General features: G+C 45.4%; 1 protein-coding gene across 1 annotated transcript; it reads left to right on the forward strand.

Annotated features, from left to right (window-relative positions):
- The first annotated feature begins 478 nt into the window (after nt 1–478).
- On the forward strand, nt 479–18,428 carry TRMT6 (tRNA methyltransferase 6 non-catalytic subunit). The gene is made up of 11 exons (XM_083493796.1): nt 479–840; nt 5,626–5,753; nt 6,629–6,738; nt 8,200–8,291; nt 8,388–8,471; nt 9,375–9,499; nt 12,083–12,438; nt 14,228–14,313; nt 15,243–15,345; nt 15,423–15,509; nt 17,413–18,428. The coding sequence occupies exons 1-11, from the start codon at nt 734–736 to the stop codon at nt 17,575–17,577; spliced, it is 1,443 nt and encodes a 480-aa protein (XP_083349922.1). The 5' UTR covers nt 479–733; the 3' UTR covers nt 17,578–18,428.
- The last annotated feature ends 1,269 nt before the right edge of the window (nt 18,429–19,697 follow it).

A 19,697-nucleotide genomic window follows, 5' to 3' on the forward strand; every position in this document is an offset into this window, starting at 1 on the left:
GCCTGTAATCTTTGCCATCTCGACGTCGTACAACAGTTTTGTCTGCCCCTCTTCTTTGGTCGGAGTTGTAGACCCTTAGGATCATCTAGTCCAAGCCCCTGCAAAACACAGTCAGTGGCAGCAAAAGCAGCCTGGCTCCATCAGTGCCGGATTCATGCACAAGCTAAGCAAAATCCCTTATTTTGGCTGCTGGTCCCTTCTTTTCGAGGCTGCTGGTCCCTTCTTTTCTTCTTTTTTTTTTTGGGTTTTTTTTTGTTTTAAAAAGTTTTTATTATAATCCAACATCTAAAAAGAACATATACATTATTAATAATAGCACAAAGTACAAAAAAAACAAAAATAGTAAAATAATTCAAGAATCCATATACAATTTTCAACTCTGTAAGTTGACAGCTATGGCACACCCTCTCCGCGCCCTCAATTCCATTTTCATTGCATAAAATTCACGTGATAGCTAGGAACAGAACTGCTTGTTATTGCAGATTTCCAGGGAATTTGAGACGGGAGCGCAGGCTCCGCGCTTCCATCCCGCCTTTGAGACTCCCTCCCCGGGTTTGCGAGAGGAGGAGCTCGGCCGATTCGCCTTCTTTCCTCGCCCCCGTTTCGGAGTCGCGCTGCTTCCCCATTGGAAACAGGGAAGCGGGGCGAGGCTCCCGCTTCCGTTCCGGCGCCTTGGCCGGGTTGGGGCGGAAGGCAGGCAGGCAGGCAGGGAGGAGGCGTGTCTTGCGTCGCCATGGAGGGGAGTCCGGAGCCGGCTTCCCCCGGCGTGATCCGCGAGGGGGACTTCGCCGTCCTCAAGCGCGACGAGGTCTTCAAGGCGGTGGCGGTGGCCAGGCGGAGGTGAGGGCGCGCCCACCGGGAGACCCGCTCGCTTCTCGGCGACCATCTCCCGCTTGAAACACGTGGGGAGGCGGGGGCGGCGAAAGGGAAATTACGGGATCGGGAGGTTGAGGGGCAACCGGGGGTCATCTAGGCCAACCCCCCGCCATCCAGGAGTTCCTTGGGAGGGGTCCCGAGGGTCATCTAGGCCAACCCCCTGCCACGCAGGAGTCTTTTGGGGGGTGTCATGGGGTCACTAGGCCAGCCCCTGCCACTCAGGAGTCTTTGGGGGGGCCATGGGGTCATCTAGGCCAGCCCCCTGCCACGCAGGAGTCTTTTGGGGCGGCATGGGGTCATCTAGGCCAGCCCCCTGCCACTCAGGAGTCTTGGGGGGGACCATGGGGTCATCTAGGCCAGCCCCCTGCCACGCAGGAGTCTTTGGGGGGGGCCATGGGGTCATCTAGGCCAACCCCCTGCCACGCAGGAGTCTTGGGGGGGGGACCATGGGGGTCATCTAGGCCCGCCCTGCCAGGCAGGAGTCTTTTGGGGGGGGGCATGGGGTCATCCACACCAGCCCCTGCCACACAGGAGTCTTGGGGGTGACCTTGCGGTCATCTAGGCCAACCCCCTGCCACTCAGGAGTCTTTTGGGGGGGATCATGGGGTCATCTAGGCCAACCCCCTGCCACGCAGGAGTCTTTTGGGGGGGATCATGGGGTCATCTAGGCCAACCCCCTGCCACGCAGGAGTCTTTTGGGGGGGCATGGGGTCATCTAGGCCAGCCCCCTGCCACGCAGGAGTCTTTTGGGGGGGACCATGGGGCTCCTTCCAACCTAGCAGTTCGAAAGCACGTCAAAGTGCAAGTAGATAAATAGGTACCACTCCGGCGGGAAGGTAAACAGCGTTTCCATGTGCTGCTCTGGTTCGCCAGAAGCGGCTTAGTCATGCTTGCCGCATGACCCGGAAGCTGTACGCCGGATCCCTTGGCCAGTAAAGCGAGATAAGCGCCGCAACCCCAGAGTCGGCCATGACTGGACCTAATGGTCAGGCGTCCCTTTACCTTTTTATGGGGTCATCTATGCCAACCTCCGCCATGCAGCAGTTCCTTGGGAGGGGTCCCATGGGTCATCTAGACCATAGGTAGGCAAACTAAGGCCCGGGGGCTGGATCCAGTCCAATTGCCTCCGCAATCCAGCCCACAGATGGTCGTGTTTTTACATAAATAGAATGTGTGCTTTTATTTAAAACGCATATTTGGGTTATTTGTGGGGCGTAGGAATTCGTTCCTTTATTCCCCTTCAAAATATAGTCTGGCCCCCCACAAGGTCTGAGGGACTGTGGACCGGCCCCCTGCTGAAAAAGTTTGCTGACCCCTGATCTAGACCAACCCCCTGCCACACAGGAATCTTTTGCCCAACCTGCGGCATGAACTTACCACTTTTTAATTCCCCCCCCCCCAAAAAAAAATTATTGATTTTCCGAATTTATAAACAAACAAACATAAATGCTACCTTTAATTATTCCACTATTATTAACATTGTTAAGTGACTTCCTCAAATCCCCCTGGCTGAATTCCAATGTATATCATTGTAAGAGTTTTCCAAAACTAATTTCTAATGAGATTTACTTAGTCATTTAAACTTCTTTCTTTCTTTTCATATTAACTTTAAACATATTAATTTATAACATCACATATTTAAATCCCAAGCCAATCTGGTACTTGCAAGTATTTCTATTTAAGTTATCTTAGCATATTTAGCTAAATATTTAGCAGTTGGTCCCTTACCTTTCCCGCCCCAACCTGGCCACAGTGATCCATGCAATGGTCACCTCCAGGCTTTACTACTGTAATTCACTCTACGCGGGGCTGCCCTTGAAGCTGTCCCAGAAACTCCAGCGGGTGCAGAATGCTGCAGCGAGGCTCCTCACGGGGTCCCTGCCATGGGAGCATATTCACCCAGTGCTTTTCCAGCTGCACTGGCTCCCGGTGGGTTACAGGGTCAGGTTTAAGGTGCTGGTTTTGACCTTTAAAGCCCTTCACAGCCTAGGATCCTCGTACCTGTGGGACTGCCTCTCCCGGTATGCCCCACGGAGAGCCTCAAGGTCCATAAATAGCAACACCCTAGTGGTCCCGGGCCCTAAGAAAGTTAGATTGGCTTCAACCAGAGCCAGGGCCTTTTCAACTCTGGCTCCGGCCTGGTGGAACGCTCTGTCTCATGAGACCAGGGCCCTGCGGGATCCGATTTCTTTCTGCAGGGCCTGTAAGATAGAGTTGTTCCGCCTGGCCTTTGGCTTGGAGTCAATTTGATTCCCTTCCCCTCTCTCTTTTTTCTTTTTCCTTTCTCCTCCTGCAATGAGGCTGCATTTTAATATTTCAATGTTGCCTGGGGACTCGCCTTTGCTCAGCGCTTCCCAGCAGAGGGGTGACGGTGGTTTTCCTTGCTGCATCCCCTTTGCCGGGTTGCTGCGCTGTGGGAACCACCGCTTGAGGCTTTGTTTGGCTGCTGGCTGGGCTTTCTGCCTTTGGCTCGGAGGGGCTCAGAAGTTGAACATACCTGTGCTTGAAAAATCCCTTATTTTGGCTGCTGATCCCTTATTTTCGAGGCTGCTGGTCCCTTATTTTCAAATCTGTAAGTTGACAGCTATGCCTAGTGCCCACAGCTGTCCCTGGTTGGGCTCAAACCACCAGCCTTCTGGTTCACAACCAGTTGCACCGCAGAAATGAATTGGTGGGTGCAAACGGCAACATTCATAACCAAATAGGGAAACTTCAGCGTCCCAAGGGGCTCTGCTACTGATCTTAAGGTGGACCTGCTGGAGGGATACTGTCACTCGCAGCCTCTTAAAATAGTGAGAGCCGCTTGCTGAAGCAGAGGGGTTTGCTTCCGCATAACAGGATTGCTCCTATTATGCATCTTGTACTCATAATGGTTAATATTACAGAGTCATTGTGCATTAGAACAAATGGGCTTGGATAGGGGCCAGAGGACTTGCATTGTGATTTTATGTAAACTGTGTTATTTTTACTCTTGTTAGCCACTCTGAGCCCAGCTTCAGTTGGGGAAGGCGGGATATAAATAAAATATTATTATTATTATTATTAGTAGTAGTAGTAGTAGTAGTAGTAACCCAACAGATTTATAAATGTAACACTGCTGCTACAAGGCGCACTGCAACATCCTTTTTATTTTATTTAACAAACTTTATATCGCTTGGTTGTAAATCAGGCCTCTAAGCAAATTTTATTTGTTTTTGCCGCAATGGTTTAACAAACATGGCAAGCCACTCTGGAATTTATAAGTGTGCGTAGTGCTTTGCAGAGTAATGAGCAAACAAGACTGGTTCCTGCCCCAAGGATCTTACAATTTAAAAATTGACACAGGCAGTGGAAGGGAGGTTAAACAGGGCAGATTTGCATTCCACATCTAGGGCGAAAGTGAGAAAGCCAGGATTCTCGTGTAACTGTTCTTTTGAGAAAAGTGATACAGTGGTACCTCGGGTTACAGATGCTTCAGGTTACATATGCTTCAGGTTACAGACTCCGCTAACCCAGAAATAGTACCTCGGGTTAAGAACTTTGCTTCGGGATGAGAACAGAAATCGTGCTCCGGTGGCGCAGCAGCAGCAGGAGGCCCCATTAGCTAAAGTGGTGCTTCAGGTTAAGAACAGTTTCAGGTTAAGAACAAACCTCCAGAACGAATTAAGTACTTAACCCAAGGTACCACCGTATTAGTATTGCAAGTCAGAGGCAGAGCTGAGGCTGTTTGAGATTTTCAGGCTTCTTCTGGTTCCTTCCCAGGCTTAACCAACTACCAATGGACTGGAAAATGAAACTAAATTAACTGTTTTGCTCCTTTGAAGGCATGTCGAAACTGCTAATCTTGTATAGTTCAGGAAATACATCCAGATGCCCGCAAGAAGCTATTCACACTATAACCATCTGCTTGCCATATTTATCCGTGTATAACCTGCCCCCATGTATAAGAGGGCCCCTATTTTTTTGGACAGCTAAAAAAATTGGAGGGACCCCAAATTGCTCAAAGTTGTTGAGGTTTTTTGGGGGGGATTGGAGGTTTTTTGGGGGGGATTGCCCAGAGTTGTAGAGCTTTTGGGGGGCGGGAATTGCCCACAGTTTTTGAGCAAGGCAGCCTGCCTGGCACTGCAAATCGCACGCATTGCCGCAGCCACCAATCGTCTGCACGCTCACTGCCCAAAGCCCACCTGTACACTCGACGCAAACACAGACGATTGCACGCCTCGACGATGCCGTAAATCTGCTGCCCAATTGCCACAGTCTCAGCCAAACAGCAGCAGGCCTTGCCAGAGCAACCAATCGCACACCCAATCGCCGCTGCCAATCTCATGCTGCCTGCTGACACCAGTCGCCCGCACCCCCTCTGCTATCCGTATATAAGGCGACCCACAGATTTTGCCTATTATTTCTAATAATAAAATACAGTGGTACCTCGGGTTAAGTACTTAATTCATTCCGGAGATCCGTTCTTAACCTGAAACTGTGCTTAACCTGAAGCACCACTTTAGCTAATGGGGCCTCCTGCTGCTGCTGCTCTGCCGGAGCACAATATCTGTTCTCATCCTGAAGCGAAGTACTTAACCCGAGGTAATATTTCTGGGTTAGCAGAGTCTGTCACCTGAAGCGTATGTAACCTGAGGTACCACTGTATCGTCTTATACACAGAAAAACACGGTACATTTTAATCTGGACTTGAGTGTGTTGCATGTCACATCTACTTAGTTTTTGATTGCTTTTGGAGGTTCGTATCCCAAATCATTTGTTTCCTCTTAGGAAAATCGTATTTGAAAAACAATGGTTCTGTCTGGATAATGCTATTGGGCATATCTATGGAACAACGTTTGAAGTGACCAGCGGCGGGACCCTTCAGCCGAAGAACAGGGTACAAGAGGCTGCCACAGGTAAGAGAAAAACAGCAAATAGCTTTGTGGCGTAAAAATTGTATGTACAGTTCTGCGTAATAGTTTTGGCACATCTGACCAATGTGTAGCCTTTGCAGGGTGAGGGCAGAGATTATCTGCTTGAATTAAATGTTAAGCTTTCAGAGAGGGCTATTTTGTTTTTTTTTAATATTTGTATAGTACAGTGGTACCTCAGGTTAAGAACTTAATTTGTTCTGGAGGTCCGTTCTTTACCTGAAACTGTTCTTAACCTGAGGTACCAGTTTAGCTAATGGGGCCTCCCACTGCCACCGCACCACCACTGTGCAATTTCTGTTCTCATCCTGAAACAAAGTACTTAACCCGAGGTACTATTTCTGGGTTAGCGGAGTCTGTAACCTGAAGCATCTGTAACCTAAAGCGTCTGTAACCCAAAGTGCCACTGTATAGAGTCAGCATTGATTCAACTCTGCTGTTAGGCAAAAGTGAGGGTATCAGTCCAGCTACACTTCAAGCTGAAATAGTCAGGAGGAAGTAAACTAGTTGTCTGATAAAAGATTATGAACGCTTGGGAACTGTCTGCAACACAGTGGCCCAGCATTTTCCAAGTCACAGGCTCCGACTTAGAGAACTGAATGACCTTATTCCAGTGGGAATAATTCATTTTAATAAGCCAAGATATATTGAACCTCAATCTTGTCCCTTTATGATGTGAAGAATCAAAGCAGGAAGACTCTTAACTAACCATAGTTTCCTGTTTTGTCCCGACTGGGAAACTGTGGCTGACAGTTTTGGAACCTCAGCTTTTACGGCTTTAAAAGTAGCTCTAATAAGACTATTGTTCTGCACATTCCTCCACTGATATTTCACCATTTTATATGTGCTTTTGTTTTCAGAAACGAAAGAAGCAGGTGCCGATAATCGTAATATAGTTGATGATGGAAAGTCTCAAAAACTGACTCATGATGATATAAAGGCTTTGAAGGATAAAGGCATTAAAGGACAGGTAACTAACAATTGTGATTCTCATCCTTCTCTGTGAGATACAACGCTAGACGGTTTGCATTATCTGATGAATTCTGAGGTTGACGGCAGCCGTGTAGAGTTGTGTCACAAGGCTGGAATCTAAAAGCAGCTTCTTCTGCCTTTTCCCACACACACAGCATTGCTTCCCCACCTTCAAAGACACACGTTTGAAAACCATATTTCTAGGCACTGTAGCTAAAGAAAATGCATTCTAATGTAAAAACAGCGTTGGCACAATCCCTCTCCCTTCAGTACACCTCTCTGCCATTATTATTATTACTATTATTATTTACATTTCTATACAGTGGTACCTCGCAAGACAAAAAACTCGCAAAACGAAAGAGTTTTTCGTTTTTTGAGTTGCTTCGCAAGACGAATTTCCCTATGGGCTTGCTTCGCAAGACGAAAAACGAAAACGTCTTGCAAGTTTGTTTCCTTTTTCTTAAAACCGTTAATACCCAGGGTGACTTCGAGGAGCAACTCATAGCACGCGGTGTGGTAGCCCTTTTTGAGGTTTTTGAAGACTTTGGTGATTTTGAAGACTTTGGGAAACGGTGCTTCGCAAGACGAAAAATTCGCAAGACGAAAAAACTCGCAGAACGAATTAATTTCGTCTTGCGAGGCACCACTGTACTGCCCTTCACCTAAAGATCACTGGGTGCTTTACAATAAAGGCAAAGGGACCCCTGACCATTAGGTCCAGTCGTGGCCGACTCTGGGGTTGCGGCGCTCATCTCACTTTATTGGCCGAGGGAGCCGGCATACAGCTTCCAGGTCATGTGGCCAGCACGACTAAGCCGCTCTGGCGAACCAGAGCAGCGCACGGAAACGCCGTTTACCTTCCCGCCGGAGCGGTACCTATTTATCGACTTGCACTTTGATGTGCTTTCAAACTGCTAGGTTGGCAGGAGCAGGGACCGAGCAACGGGAGCTCACCCCTTCGCGGGGATTCGAACTGCCGACCTTCTGATCAACAAGTCCTAGGCTCTGTGGTTTAACCCACAGCGCCACCCACGCCCCGTGAAACAAATATATGAGATAGACTCGTGGCATGCAAAGCAAGATATGTCAAGCCTTTATTTGTTATAATTGTGATGATCATGGAGTACAGCTGATGAAAACCCCAAATTAACAATCTCAGAAAATTAGAATATTAAATGAAATCAGCAAAATAAGGATTTCAAATAGAGCATTAATGGACATATCTCGCTTTGCATGTCATGAGTCTATCTCATATATTAGTTTCACCTTTTAAGTTGAATTACTGAAATAAATGAACTTTTCCACGATATTCTAATTTTCCAAGTTTCACCTGTATATGCTACCCAAAACCAGTAATCAACCAAAAGTGCTTACTTTCATTAGACGTTGCTTGTGTACTCTGGTTTAAATGTGTAAGTATAACATAGGGAGACAATGCTGACACACTTCTCTCTTAAAGGAAATAGTTCAACAATTGATAGAGAACAGCACCACGTTCAGAGACAAGACGGAATTTGCCCAGCATAAATACATCAAGAAAAAGAAAAAAAAGTAAGTTGCAAATTAGAAAGCCAGGAACAGTATATTGTGGCTCACAAATTATCTGTGCTTTAAGTTTAAAACACGATTGCTGTGCTTTGCTTACAGATATGAGGCACTTATTACAATCGTAAAGCCATCAACGCGTATTCTGTCAACGATGTACTATGGAAGGGAACCAGGAAAAATAAAGTAAGGCTCAATTTATTTCAGTCAAATGGGAAACCTGTTGTATTAAACTTAAGAGTCTTCACCTGAAAGAACACAACCTATAATGTTTTGTGAATGCATGTTAATGCATTCTGAACCTGGGTATCAAAATATCTTTTTTCCTTTTCTACAAGAGTAGAACTTAAAAGCTGATGTAGGAGATTTGCTATGTTGGATATGGCTCAGTTTATACTTAACGCCAAGCCAAACCATAGCTTAGCGCAAACAAGCAAATTTAGGTACTCCTGGAGAGAACTTCTTCCTGGTCATTTGGCTCCGACTCTAGCTTTTTGTATTCCTAACATAAAGGAGCTAAGTCAAGAACAGAATCATGGATTAATAACAACTTCAAAGTTTTTGTTTTATCGTGTTTTTAATAAGGTGGGATTTGGCTTAGTGTGTCATCTGAGTCTGGTCTCGTAGTTTACTCCCTCCAGACAAACCATGAGCGGAAACCAAGGTTTGTCCGAACACTGACTACACAGAATAGCAGTTATTTGTGTTGTTTATAGCTTGATTTGTGTTCCTGGTTGCTTCAGCCAGCACCTAAGAAAGTAATATTTGTGGCATGTTGGTGGGTGTCTGAATCGTAGCATTGGGCGGACCAAAAAAGCAGTTTAGGCCAACTTCATGTTGTGAGTCTGTGAGTCCATTAGCCCCTGAAATGCTAGGATTCAGACATAAAGGAGTTACGTAATTCAAGAGCAGAATCATGGATTGATAATAACTTTGAGGTTTTGGTTTTATCTTGTTTTTAATATTCTGCTGGGAGCCATCCAAAGTGGCTGGGGCAACCCAGTCACATGGGGTGCATAAAATTAATAAAGTTGTTGTTGTTGTTGTCATGTGCTGATAATAAAGTGAATGTTGTTTTTGCTTTCTCAGCTATCTGCGATACGATACGTTAGCCCAGATGTTGACTTGGGGAAACGTCCGTGCTGGCAATAAGATGATTGTAATGGAAACCTGTGCTGGATTGGTCCTAGGTGCTATAATGGAGCGAATGGGAGGTAAGAATAGCAGGCTCCCTGTAAGCAGAACATTGTGGTGGTGGTGTTTTGTTTTGTTTTTTATTGGGAATGTGGAACATTTACATAGTCCTGCTTCTGCAGTAGCATATTTATTTGACCTTTTTTGAAAACACGAGTCTTATATCTTTAGGTCAAAGGCAGCCTTTCTCAAACTGTGGGTCCCCAGATGTTGTTGAACTACAACTCCCATCACCCCTAGCTAGCAAGGCCAGAGCTCAGGGATGATGGGAGTTGTAGTCCAACAACATCTGGGGACCCACAGGTTGAGAACGGCTGGAGTTCAAGCTCAAAAATCACTCTTACAAATAAGTGTCAGGGACTGGAATGAAGAGGAGGGGGGAGTGGTGGAGGTCGCCAGCCCCTTCTCCTCTAGCTGACAGGGAAGACGGAGGCCGTGTTGAATTACAGCCGAACTATGAAGAGAGGGTGGCGCTGTGGGTTAAACCACAGAGCCTAGGACATGCCGATCAGAAGGTTGGCGGTTCGAATCCCCGCGACGGGGTGAGCTCCCGTTGCTCGGTCCCTGCTCCTGCCAACCTAGCAGTTCGAAAGCCCGTCAAAGTGCAAGTAGATAAATAGGTACCGCTCCGGCGGGAAGGTAAACGGCATTTCAGTGTGCTGCTCTGGCTCGCCAGAAGCAGCTTAGTCAGTCTGGCCACATGACCCAGAAGCTGTCGGCCAATAAAGCGAGATGAGCGCCGCAACCCCAGAGTCGGTCACGACTGGACCTAATGGTCAGGGGTCCCTTTACCTTATGAGGGAGATAACAAGTCAGAGACAGGCAAACGGCCAAGTTATGCAGAGTTAGGAGAAGCGGTGGAGGAGACAGAGCAGCCAGTGGACACTTCATTAGACAGCATAGAATCTCAGTGGTTCTCAACCTGTGGGTCCCCAGATGTTGTTGGACTACAATTCCCATTATCCCTGAGCTCTGGCCTTGCTAGCTAGGGGTGATGGGAGTTGTAGTCCAACAGCATCTGGGGACCCACAGGTTGAGAAAGGCTGGATCCGCTGTCCCCTAGAACGCGACGTTCGTTAAGGGTGCAAGAGCAACGGACACAGAGGCATTTGACCCTGGGGGGCCACCGTAGGGTCAGATGCTGTTGGGAGAGAGGGAAGGTGGGGAGGAGCCACAGTGACCAACTCTATCATGGAGGAAGGACTGAATTATTTGTATACTACCGTTAATGACTGCATAAGTCATAAGCAAGAGCTTTCTTGTTTCTTCCCTGCTTCTTGAAACCATCGGGGGGGGGGGGGAAGAATTCATCAAGCCTGACAATGACATTTCTACCAAAATGTAAAGCTCAAAAAAAAGTATAAAAATATGAGTTGTTGGAGAACACAAATTCTCTCCTCCCCACCATCTGCCGTTTTATTTTGTCTTGACAACCTCTTTAGCGCAAGCGACTGAAGGGAAATTTTAGAACTTCTATTTTTTCATTATCTCTTGTTATTGACTGCTGGGGGTTGGTCTCTGGTGAATATTTAACCGGTATCTAATGAGCTGCTTTAGATGTGCCTGCTTGGGCCTGTTCAGTGGTATTTTAATTTAAAATAAAAATAAAGTCTTTTCCTGGTCACGTCCAGTGCCTCTGTCAAACTGCTTTTGGAATTCAGCTCCAAAGCAGGTTTGCCACATGGCAGGGTGGAACAGGCAGCCATTTGATGCACGTATCTGGAATCTAACCTTCCTTTTGTGTAATTACCCCAAAGTTGCTTGTGTCCTTAAATACTTGATTTAAAACTGAATGCGCAAAACTGAATGCCCCTGCCTTGAGCAGCAATTGTTTGAATTGATGTGATGTGAAACTTCTGTGAAGTGCTGCTCATGCTGGTGTTTACCGTATTTTTCGCTCTTTAAGGCACACCAGACCACAAGACGCACCTAGTTTTTGGAGGAGGAAAACAAGAAAAAAAATATTCTGAATCTCAGAAGCCAGAACAGCAAGAGGGATCGCTGCGCAGTGAAAGCAGCAATCCCTCTTGCTGTTCTGGCTTCTGTGATAGCTGTGCAGCCTGCATTCGCTCCATAAGACGCACACACATTTCCCCTTACTTTTTAGGAGGGAAAAAGTGAGTCTTATAGAGCAAAAAGTATGGCATTATTATATCAGGCCAATGGTCCATTTAGCCCAGTCTTGTTTTTTCATAAATGTATTTATTTTAAATTAATAAAGATATATTTAAAAGAGAAAAAAGGTACCGTATTTTTCGCTCTATAAGACACACCAGACCACAAGACGCACCTAGTTTTTGGAGGAGGAAAACAAGAAAAAAAAATATTCCGAATCTCAGAAGCCAGACCAACAAGAGGGATCACTTCGCAACGAAAGCAGCAATCCCTCTTGCTGTTCTGGCTTCTGGGATAGCTACGCAGCCTGCATTCGCTCCATAAGATGCACACACATTTCCCCTTACTTTTTAGGAGGGAAAAAGCGAGTCTTATAGAGCGAAAAATACGGTATATTCATGCAAGTCATTTTCTGATAAGCATACACAGGCACGTATCCTGTCCCAGTGCAGGGTGTTTGTTGTAATGACTCTGGTCCATGCTTGCAGGTTATGGATCCATTATTCAGATGTACCCAGGAGGAGGACCTGTTAGAGCAGCAACAAGCTGCTTTGGGTTTCCAGGATCCTTCTTCCAAACGCTGTATGATTTCCCTCTCAGCAAAGTGGACAGTCTTCTCTCCGGTACGTTTTCTTTAAAGAAACTGCCTTTAGAGTCTGAAGAGAATACGGCAGTGGCCGAAGAAAGCAATGGCTCGGTGGATGACAAACCAGCTTCCGTCCAAGAAGCAGACACAGAATGCAGTGCTGAGATAGCTGCGGAAGACAGTCAGCCTGAAGAACAAGAAATAATGGACATTCCAACGGAGGGCGACGAATTTGAAGGCAGTAAAGCAAAGGGAACAGTAAGGATCTACTGACTTAACTTTTAGACACTGTCATCAAGGAAATGTTGCCAGTTTGAAATTAATCCAAGTGGTGTTCATCTTTCATTTATTTGAAAGATTTGATGTCCCACCCATGAGTTTTGCAACTTCCAGAATGATTTACAGTCACTTGAAACCTTAAAACATTTCTCACTCTGTCTAGGGAAGCTTTTAATATCTGAAGGACTATTGTATTTTAATATTTTGTTGGAAGCCGCCCAGAGTGGCTGGGGTAACCCAGACAGATGGGCGGGGTATAAATAATAAATTATTATTATTATTATTATTATTATTATTATTATTATCATCATCATCATCATCATCATCATCATCATCATCCCAGAGGCACCCTATAGCTTCAGTGACTAGTGGAATAGTTACAATGGAACCTTGATTCTCAAACTTCATCCATTCCAAACGTCCGTTTGACTCCCAAAACTGTTTGGAAACCAAGACGCGGCTTCCGATTGGCTGCAGGAGCTTCCTGCTCTCAAGCGGAAGCCATGTCAGATGTTCGGTTCCAAAAAAACGTTTGAAAATAGGAAGACTTACTTCTGGGTTTTCGACGTTCAGGAGCCGATTTGTCCGTCAACTAAGCCGTTTGAGAACCATGGTACCAACTGTGCTCTCTTTATTTGAGACTGATGTCAGTCATCAGGGTCTTTTGATAGAACTCGAAACGTTTTTTGCGATGCCTTTGAGTTTATTTACACTTGCTAGTGTTCAGAATCACCATGCTTATGCACAGCACCAGAATAATGTGATCTTTTAGGTGATCACCAAATCTACGATTCTATCAGTGGATTTTATGGTGTAAAGTCAGCTGTAAGAAAAAGGTAAAGGGACCCCTGACCATTAGGTCCAGTCGTGACCGACTCCGGGGTTGCAGCGCTCATCTCGCTTTATTGGCCGAGGGAACCGGCGTACAGCTTCCGGGTCATGTGGCCAGCATGACTAAGCCGCTTCTGGCGAACCAGAGCAGCGCACGAAAATGCCGTTTACCTTCCCGCCGGAGCGGTACCTATTTATCTACTTGCACTTTGACGTGCTTTCAAACTGCTAGGTTGGCAGGAGCAGGGACCGAGCAATGGGAGCTCACACCGTTGTGGGGATTCAAACCACCAACCTTCTGATCGGCAAGTCCTAGGCTCTGTGGTTTAACCCACAGTGCCATCCACGTCCCAAAGTCAGCTGTAGAGTATGTCAAACAAAGAGCTTAAACCTTTCTGTGCTAGCTCAACAGAAGTTAGGATTAGAGTGTGGAGAAGAGCTTTCCAAAGTGCTCCTAATGCACATAATAATAATTTATTAATAAATAATAATTAATAAGTTTCCCCAGCCACTCTGAGCGGTTCCCAATCAAGTGTTAAAAACAGTACAGTGTTACTTATTAAAAACTTCCCTGAACAGGGCTGCCTTAAGATGTCTTCTGAATGTTAGGTAATTGTTTATTTCTTTGACATCTGATGGGAGGGCATTCCACAGGGTGGGCGCCACTACTGAGAAGGCCCTCCGTCTGGTTCCCTGTAGCCTCACTTTGCGGCTTGCGAAACCTTTGGGAAGTGGTTCCGTTTCACACCCCTAATATAAATTATTTTGAGCTTTAGGGGCAAGATATCTACATGTGGTGGTCCACTGAGAGTGCCCCCATTGGGAAACAGTGGAGCATATCTTACTTCCTACAGCACTTCTAACCCTTTAAATTTAAAGAACGTAGGCAAAGCAGCCAACAGATGGGATGTCAGCTGTTTATTTTTTTTCTTCCCAGACACACGACAAACAAAAGAAACAAGAAGAGAGGCAGAAAAAGTTGATAGAAGCTGCAGGTCTACTGAAAGAGAAAAATGCTGATGGGTGAGTTTGAGCACATAATGCTAAATATTCCTGGAAAATTAAGGGCCTTACTTTGTCTTTCCTTACAATACCAAGCATGGGCTGAATATTAGTTGTTCACAGTGGTAAGTTGGGTTTCGGTGCCTAGCACTGTCCATCTTGCTCTTTGAACTTCACCTGGTATTGCTCCAGCAGCTTCTTACGACATTTTAAATTCTTTCCTCAGTTCTTCAACTCTTTCCTATCAAGGATGATTTAGGATGCCAAAACAAACCATAAAGTAGAATGGGCATAATGAGGATCAAAGATGGGAAGAGACCAGAGTAAAAGAGATATTTCTCATTTGGGAAATATAAAGGAAATATTTCTCATTTCCTTTAGCGGTTCAGTTCTACCGAAATCATGTATGCATTAATGACTTAAAAAGAACTCATTTCTGAATTATTTTCCTCGTCTTCTGTCCCAGCATAGTGATTGCTAATCTTTGCTGACAATTACGGAAAGCTGGGATGAAATGGGATGATTTATTGAAGGCTGTCATGAAATATTGACTCACAGAATTTACGGTATATTTGAGATCTCTGGACCAGAGCATTAAATGTGTTTTGCTTGGGGAGAAATGTTCCTTTGTAAAACATAAAAATAAAACGTTACTTTTTAATACTGTAAAAAATGCAACTCTGAAAATTTATTGAAGTGGACTTAATTAGCTGGGTTTTATTGGCTCCTTCCAGGCTGTATGAGCGACTTGCAGATTTCCACATGTAGGCAAAATGCTTCTGAAAGTGAAATATATTGACTCAACATGGCACTAAAGCCTGCATCTACAACAACATTAATAAAAGGACAATATGCTTCGCCAGATATTGCCTTTCCTTATTTCAGCTTGGTTTGCCCAGGCAAATATGAACAATCTTTTGATCTAACCTGTGTACAACTTTCTGTTGCAGTTTAATTGTTGCCAGTCGATTTCATCCGGCGCCTTTATTACTCTCCTTATTAGAATTTGTTGCTCCCTCAAGGCCTTTTGTTGTCTACTGCCAATATAAAGAGGTGAATCCAATACCTTTTGTTTTTATTATCCCTCTGAGTTTTCAGCAAGTTCGTTTAACCAGTTTTTCTTCTCTTAGCCATTAGTGGAATGCTACACGAAACTGAGAGAAAAAGGGGGCGTCATTAATCTGAAACTCTCTGAAACGTGGCTACGAAATTATCAGGTAAGAATTGCACGTATATATGTATCACCATACATATGGTGGAATGTATGGGAAGCTTAGTATAGGAAAGTGAAAAAGAAAATTGTATCTATTGGCTCTTTCCTTCCCTCTCAATCTCAGCCGCCCAATGGGTAAAATAGAGAAATCAAGCATTCTAACATTTAGCTTAGCACCACTCTCAGAAATTCAGTGTTTGTTTTAGCCTAAGTTAACCATGTTAGTGCAAGGCTGCCTTCAGTTCTTGAGTACAGTGATACCTTGAGTTAAGTACTTAATTCGTTCCGGAGGTCTGTTCTTAACCTGAAACTGTTCTTAACCTGAAGCACCACTTTAGCTAATGGGGCCTCCTGCTGCTGCCGCACCGCCAGAGCACGATTTCTGTTCTCATCCTGAAGCAAAGTTCTTAACCTGAACACTATTTCTGGGTTAGCGGAGTTTGTAACCTGAAGCGTATGTAACCTGAGCTACCACTGTAATTGGGAGTATGAGCAGATTCACAAATCACTGTTTAAGTCAACAGTAACTTTTAGTTTTCTGCTAAATAAATATCAACAGGTCACTGGCATCTCTGTATTGGGAGGGTTTTTCATCAGTGCAACTGAGTTAACAGAGTTTTACAGTGTGGGACCAATAGCACAATAGATAATAACTTTGTCTGTGTTTACTTTCACTTTCAAGGAATGGACAAAATATTTCAAAGTATGCAAACCAGGGGTCCTAGGTTTTTTTTAAAAAAAAGCCGTGGTTAAATGATGCAGCTTTCCCAAGCTCACTTGTTTAGAGACTGACCGCTATTTGATTTTAAACCAGAGTTCCTGATTCCCACACAACACTATGCTGAGAGACTTTGAAATGGAGTAAACAGAAGGCAGTGCTCTGCTCTGGTTCACTGAGACTCTTCTGAGTAGCACTAAACCATGGCTTAGCAGTACGCATGAACTAGCCCATCATGTTTCCAAAATGGTGCTGACCGTTTTGTGAAACACAAGTGTTAGGGTGGGAATACCGTGGCAGATCTGTTTCTTTGTAGGTGTTAAATGATATAGTACAGGCACATGCAGCTCTCCAGAGGCTGCGATCTCTTCCCAGTATAAAAAAACTGGCGGTGATCTACCCGTTGTCATGAGTTGTTGAGCTTATTTTGAGGGGCGAAGCCACAGTTGTTGAGCTTTTTTGGAGTCAGGGAGAACACATTCGCAATCAATCTAGGGCACCTTCGAGATCAACCAGCAGATCACAATCGACCTGTTGGACATTCCTGATATAGTATACCGTATTTTTCGCTCTATAGGACGCACCTTGTTTTAGAGGGGGAGAACAAGAAAAAATAATTCTCCCCCTCTCTGCTCAGCGCCCCTTCAGCGAAGCGGCAGGAGAAACGGAGCCCCTTCCATTTCTCCTCCCGCTTAGCTGAAGGGGCGCTGCGCAGCTCTCCTTCTCTGCTGAAGCCAGGAGAGTCTTGCTCTCCCGGCTTCAGCAAAAGGAACCCGAAGCCTTTGGAGCACAGCACGAGTTCCCACTGCGCTCCAAAGCCTTCAAGTGGCTATCCCTGAAGCCTGGAGAGCGAGAGGGGTCGGTGCGCACCGACCCCTCTCGCGCTCCAGGCTTCAGTGAAAGCAACGCAAAGCCTCCGGAGCGTGGAGGGAGCGCTCCCTCTGCGCTTTGGAGGCTTCGCGTTGCTTTCGCTGAAGCCAGGGAGCCTGCATTCGCTCCATAGGACGCACACACATTTCCCCTTAATTTTTGGAGGGAAAAATGTGTGTCCTATAGAGCGAAAAATACGGTGAATATCCATCTGAATTCAGTTAGAGCTTAAACCTTGCAGAAAAAAATACATCGTGCAGCTACTTGAAACTATTACTCGTAACCATGATGGCGTTCCATTTTCTTGCTCTTTGTACAGGTCTTGCCAGATCGGAGTCACCCCAAATTGATGATGAGCGGCGCCGGCGGGTACCTTTTGACAGGCATCACTGTTATAAATGAGAGTGTAAAATCCGGGGACTGCTCAGAACAGACAGATGAAGAGCCGACATCTAAAAAACGTAAACTTCAAGAGCAGCGTTGACATTTGAAGAAACACTCGTTTTTCTTAGGGCACCAGATGCACCTCATGTTCTTTCACTACCTGTGCTTAAGAGCACAGAGAAACGTACTGTCTTGCATTTGCCAACTGTTGCAGAGAAGGTTATCCAGAGAAGGGACTGCATTCGAATCCTATCCAACTCGTACATGGATAGCGCCATAGCTTTAAAACAGTATTACAATGTTCAAACAGCGAAACACTTCGGGATATAAGAATCACTCTTCCTGGAGCTGCTGCAAAAATTGACTGAAACTCCAGTCTTGTTTGCCTTCAAAGTTTTGTTTGAATTTGAATCTCTTATTTATACCACCACCTCATTTGTAATCTCACGGCATATTATGTTGTTGGTTAAAAATCCATATCTTTTTTTTCTCCATTTCAAGCCCTTGAAATCAAGATGTTATTACTAATAAGTGAAATGGATATTACAAAATCATGCAGTTTCATTACGGATGGGTGAAACAGGATTGAAGCTAGAAAATTGTGTTTTTTATCTGTTGTGGATACAAGAACTAAGGATCATCATGTTTATGCATTTTAGAATAACAGTGGGTTTTACCATTTTTACCTACCCAGTGTTAGTCATACACTGAGTAAAGCCATTGAAATTAATGGACATGGCTAGCTGAGGTCCATTAATTTCAATGGTTCTCCTCTGAGTAGAAACAACACAATAGTTCATTTTCTCTTACTAAGTGACTTTTTAAAAAATGAAAGCTGGTTTCCCTCTTCGCCTTTTTAACATGTGATAACTGTATATGGTTATGTAGAGTCTATGATCCGAAAACCTGCATTTCAATAAATTCTAAAGGGGGGGGGGGGTTCTTACACAAGAGTGTGTTGTTTTCTTCTGAGCATGAAAACATAGGTAAGGTAGAAACATGTTTAGCCAGCTGTATCTATTTTGGAGGATCAGGACAGTAAATAACAGTTAGGAGGGTCCCCAGGCCCTCAGAGGCTAGGGGAGGCGTCGATGAAAACAGCTTCTGGTAGCCTCTTCCAGTGCTTTGCCAACTCAGTGAATTGATACTTAAAGGAATACGGCAAGACTTCGTGTTCTTGATACGTGGGCATTGTTCCAGCTAAAACTCCTTCCCCTAGCAGACTTGTTTAATTGGATACCAGTCTGGGTGTTTGTGTTTTGGATACTTGCTGGCAAAACCTATGGCTCAATAGCCGCTGACAGATCTCCGTATCCGCTCGGTGGCCAAAGTGAAAATCTAAAGGGACCCCTGACCATTAGGTCCAGTCGTGACCGCCTCTCGGGTTGCGGCGCTCATCTCGCTTTATTGGCCGAGGGAGCCCGCGTACAGCTTCCGGGTCATGTGGCCAGAATGACTAAGTCGCTTCTGGTGAACCAGAGCAGCGCACGGAAACACTGTTTACCTTCCCGCCGGAGTGGTACCTATTTATCTACTTGCACTTTGACGTGCTTTCGAACTGCTAGGTTGGCAGGAGCAGGGACCGAACAATGGGAGCTTACCCCGTCGCAGGGATTCGAACTGCCAACCTTCTGATCGGCAAGTCCTAGGCTCTTTGGTTTAACCCACAGCGCCACCCACGTCCCTTTGTTTTGGATACTTGCCAGCAAAACCCATGGCTCAACAGCCACTGACAGATCTCCGTATCCGCTCGGTGGCCAAAGTGAAAAACTCACTTTGCATGAAGCCAGGTAGTGTGTGAAGTGGTGCCATTTTCCACAGCGAATCCCCTTCGCCTTGATGGTATTTCCATTGTGCATAGCGCCCTGGCTTTCCGCACAGACCCCCGTTAGGCATGGTATGTAGCAAGCAAGCAAGCAAGATGTTCCTGTATAGCCCCAAAGCAAATCACACTTGACTAAGGTTGGCTCCTGAGCCCCATTACGTAATGTGTTTGCCAGAAATGGGGTAGCATAAGGCCCTCCAGATCTTGTCAGAATACAACTCTTGACCACTGACTGATGCTCAGAACGCAGAATGAGTCTTAAGTGGAGCAGCATTTCTGATGTGCAGTAGGTGGCAGCCGTGGAGTCAGGATGGTGGCAAGCCTGCTGATTAAACATGTAGACAGCTGTGGGAAACATCTGGGCCTCCTTTTGTGAACTGTCAGAAATCACAGAC

Source organism: Podarcis liolepis (assembly GCF_965112155.1).
Source record: "Podarcis liolepis genome assembly, chromosome: 3".
NCBI classification, from domain to species: domain Eukaryota; kingdom Metazoa; phylum Chordata; class Lepidosauria; order Squamata; family Lacertidae; genus Podarcis; species Podarcis liolepis.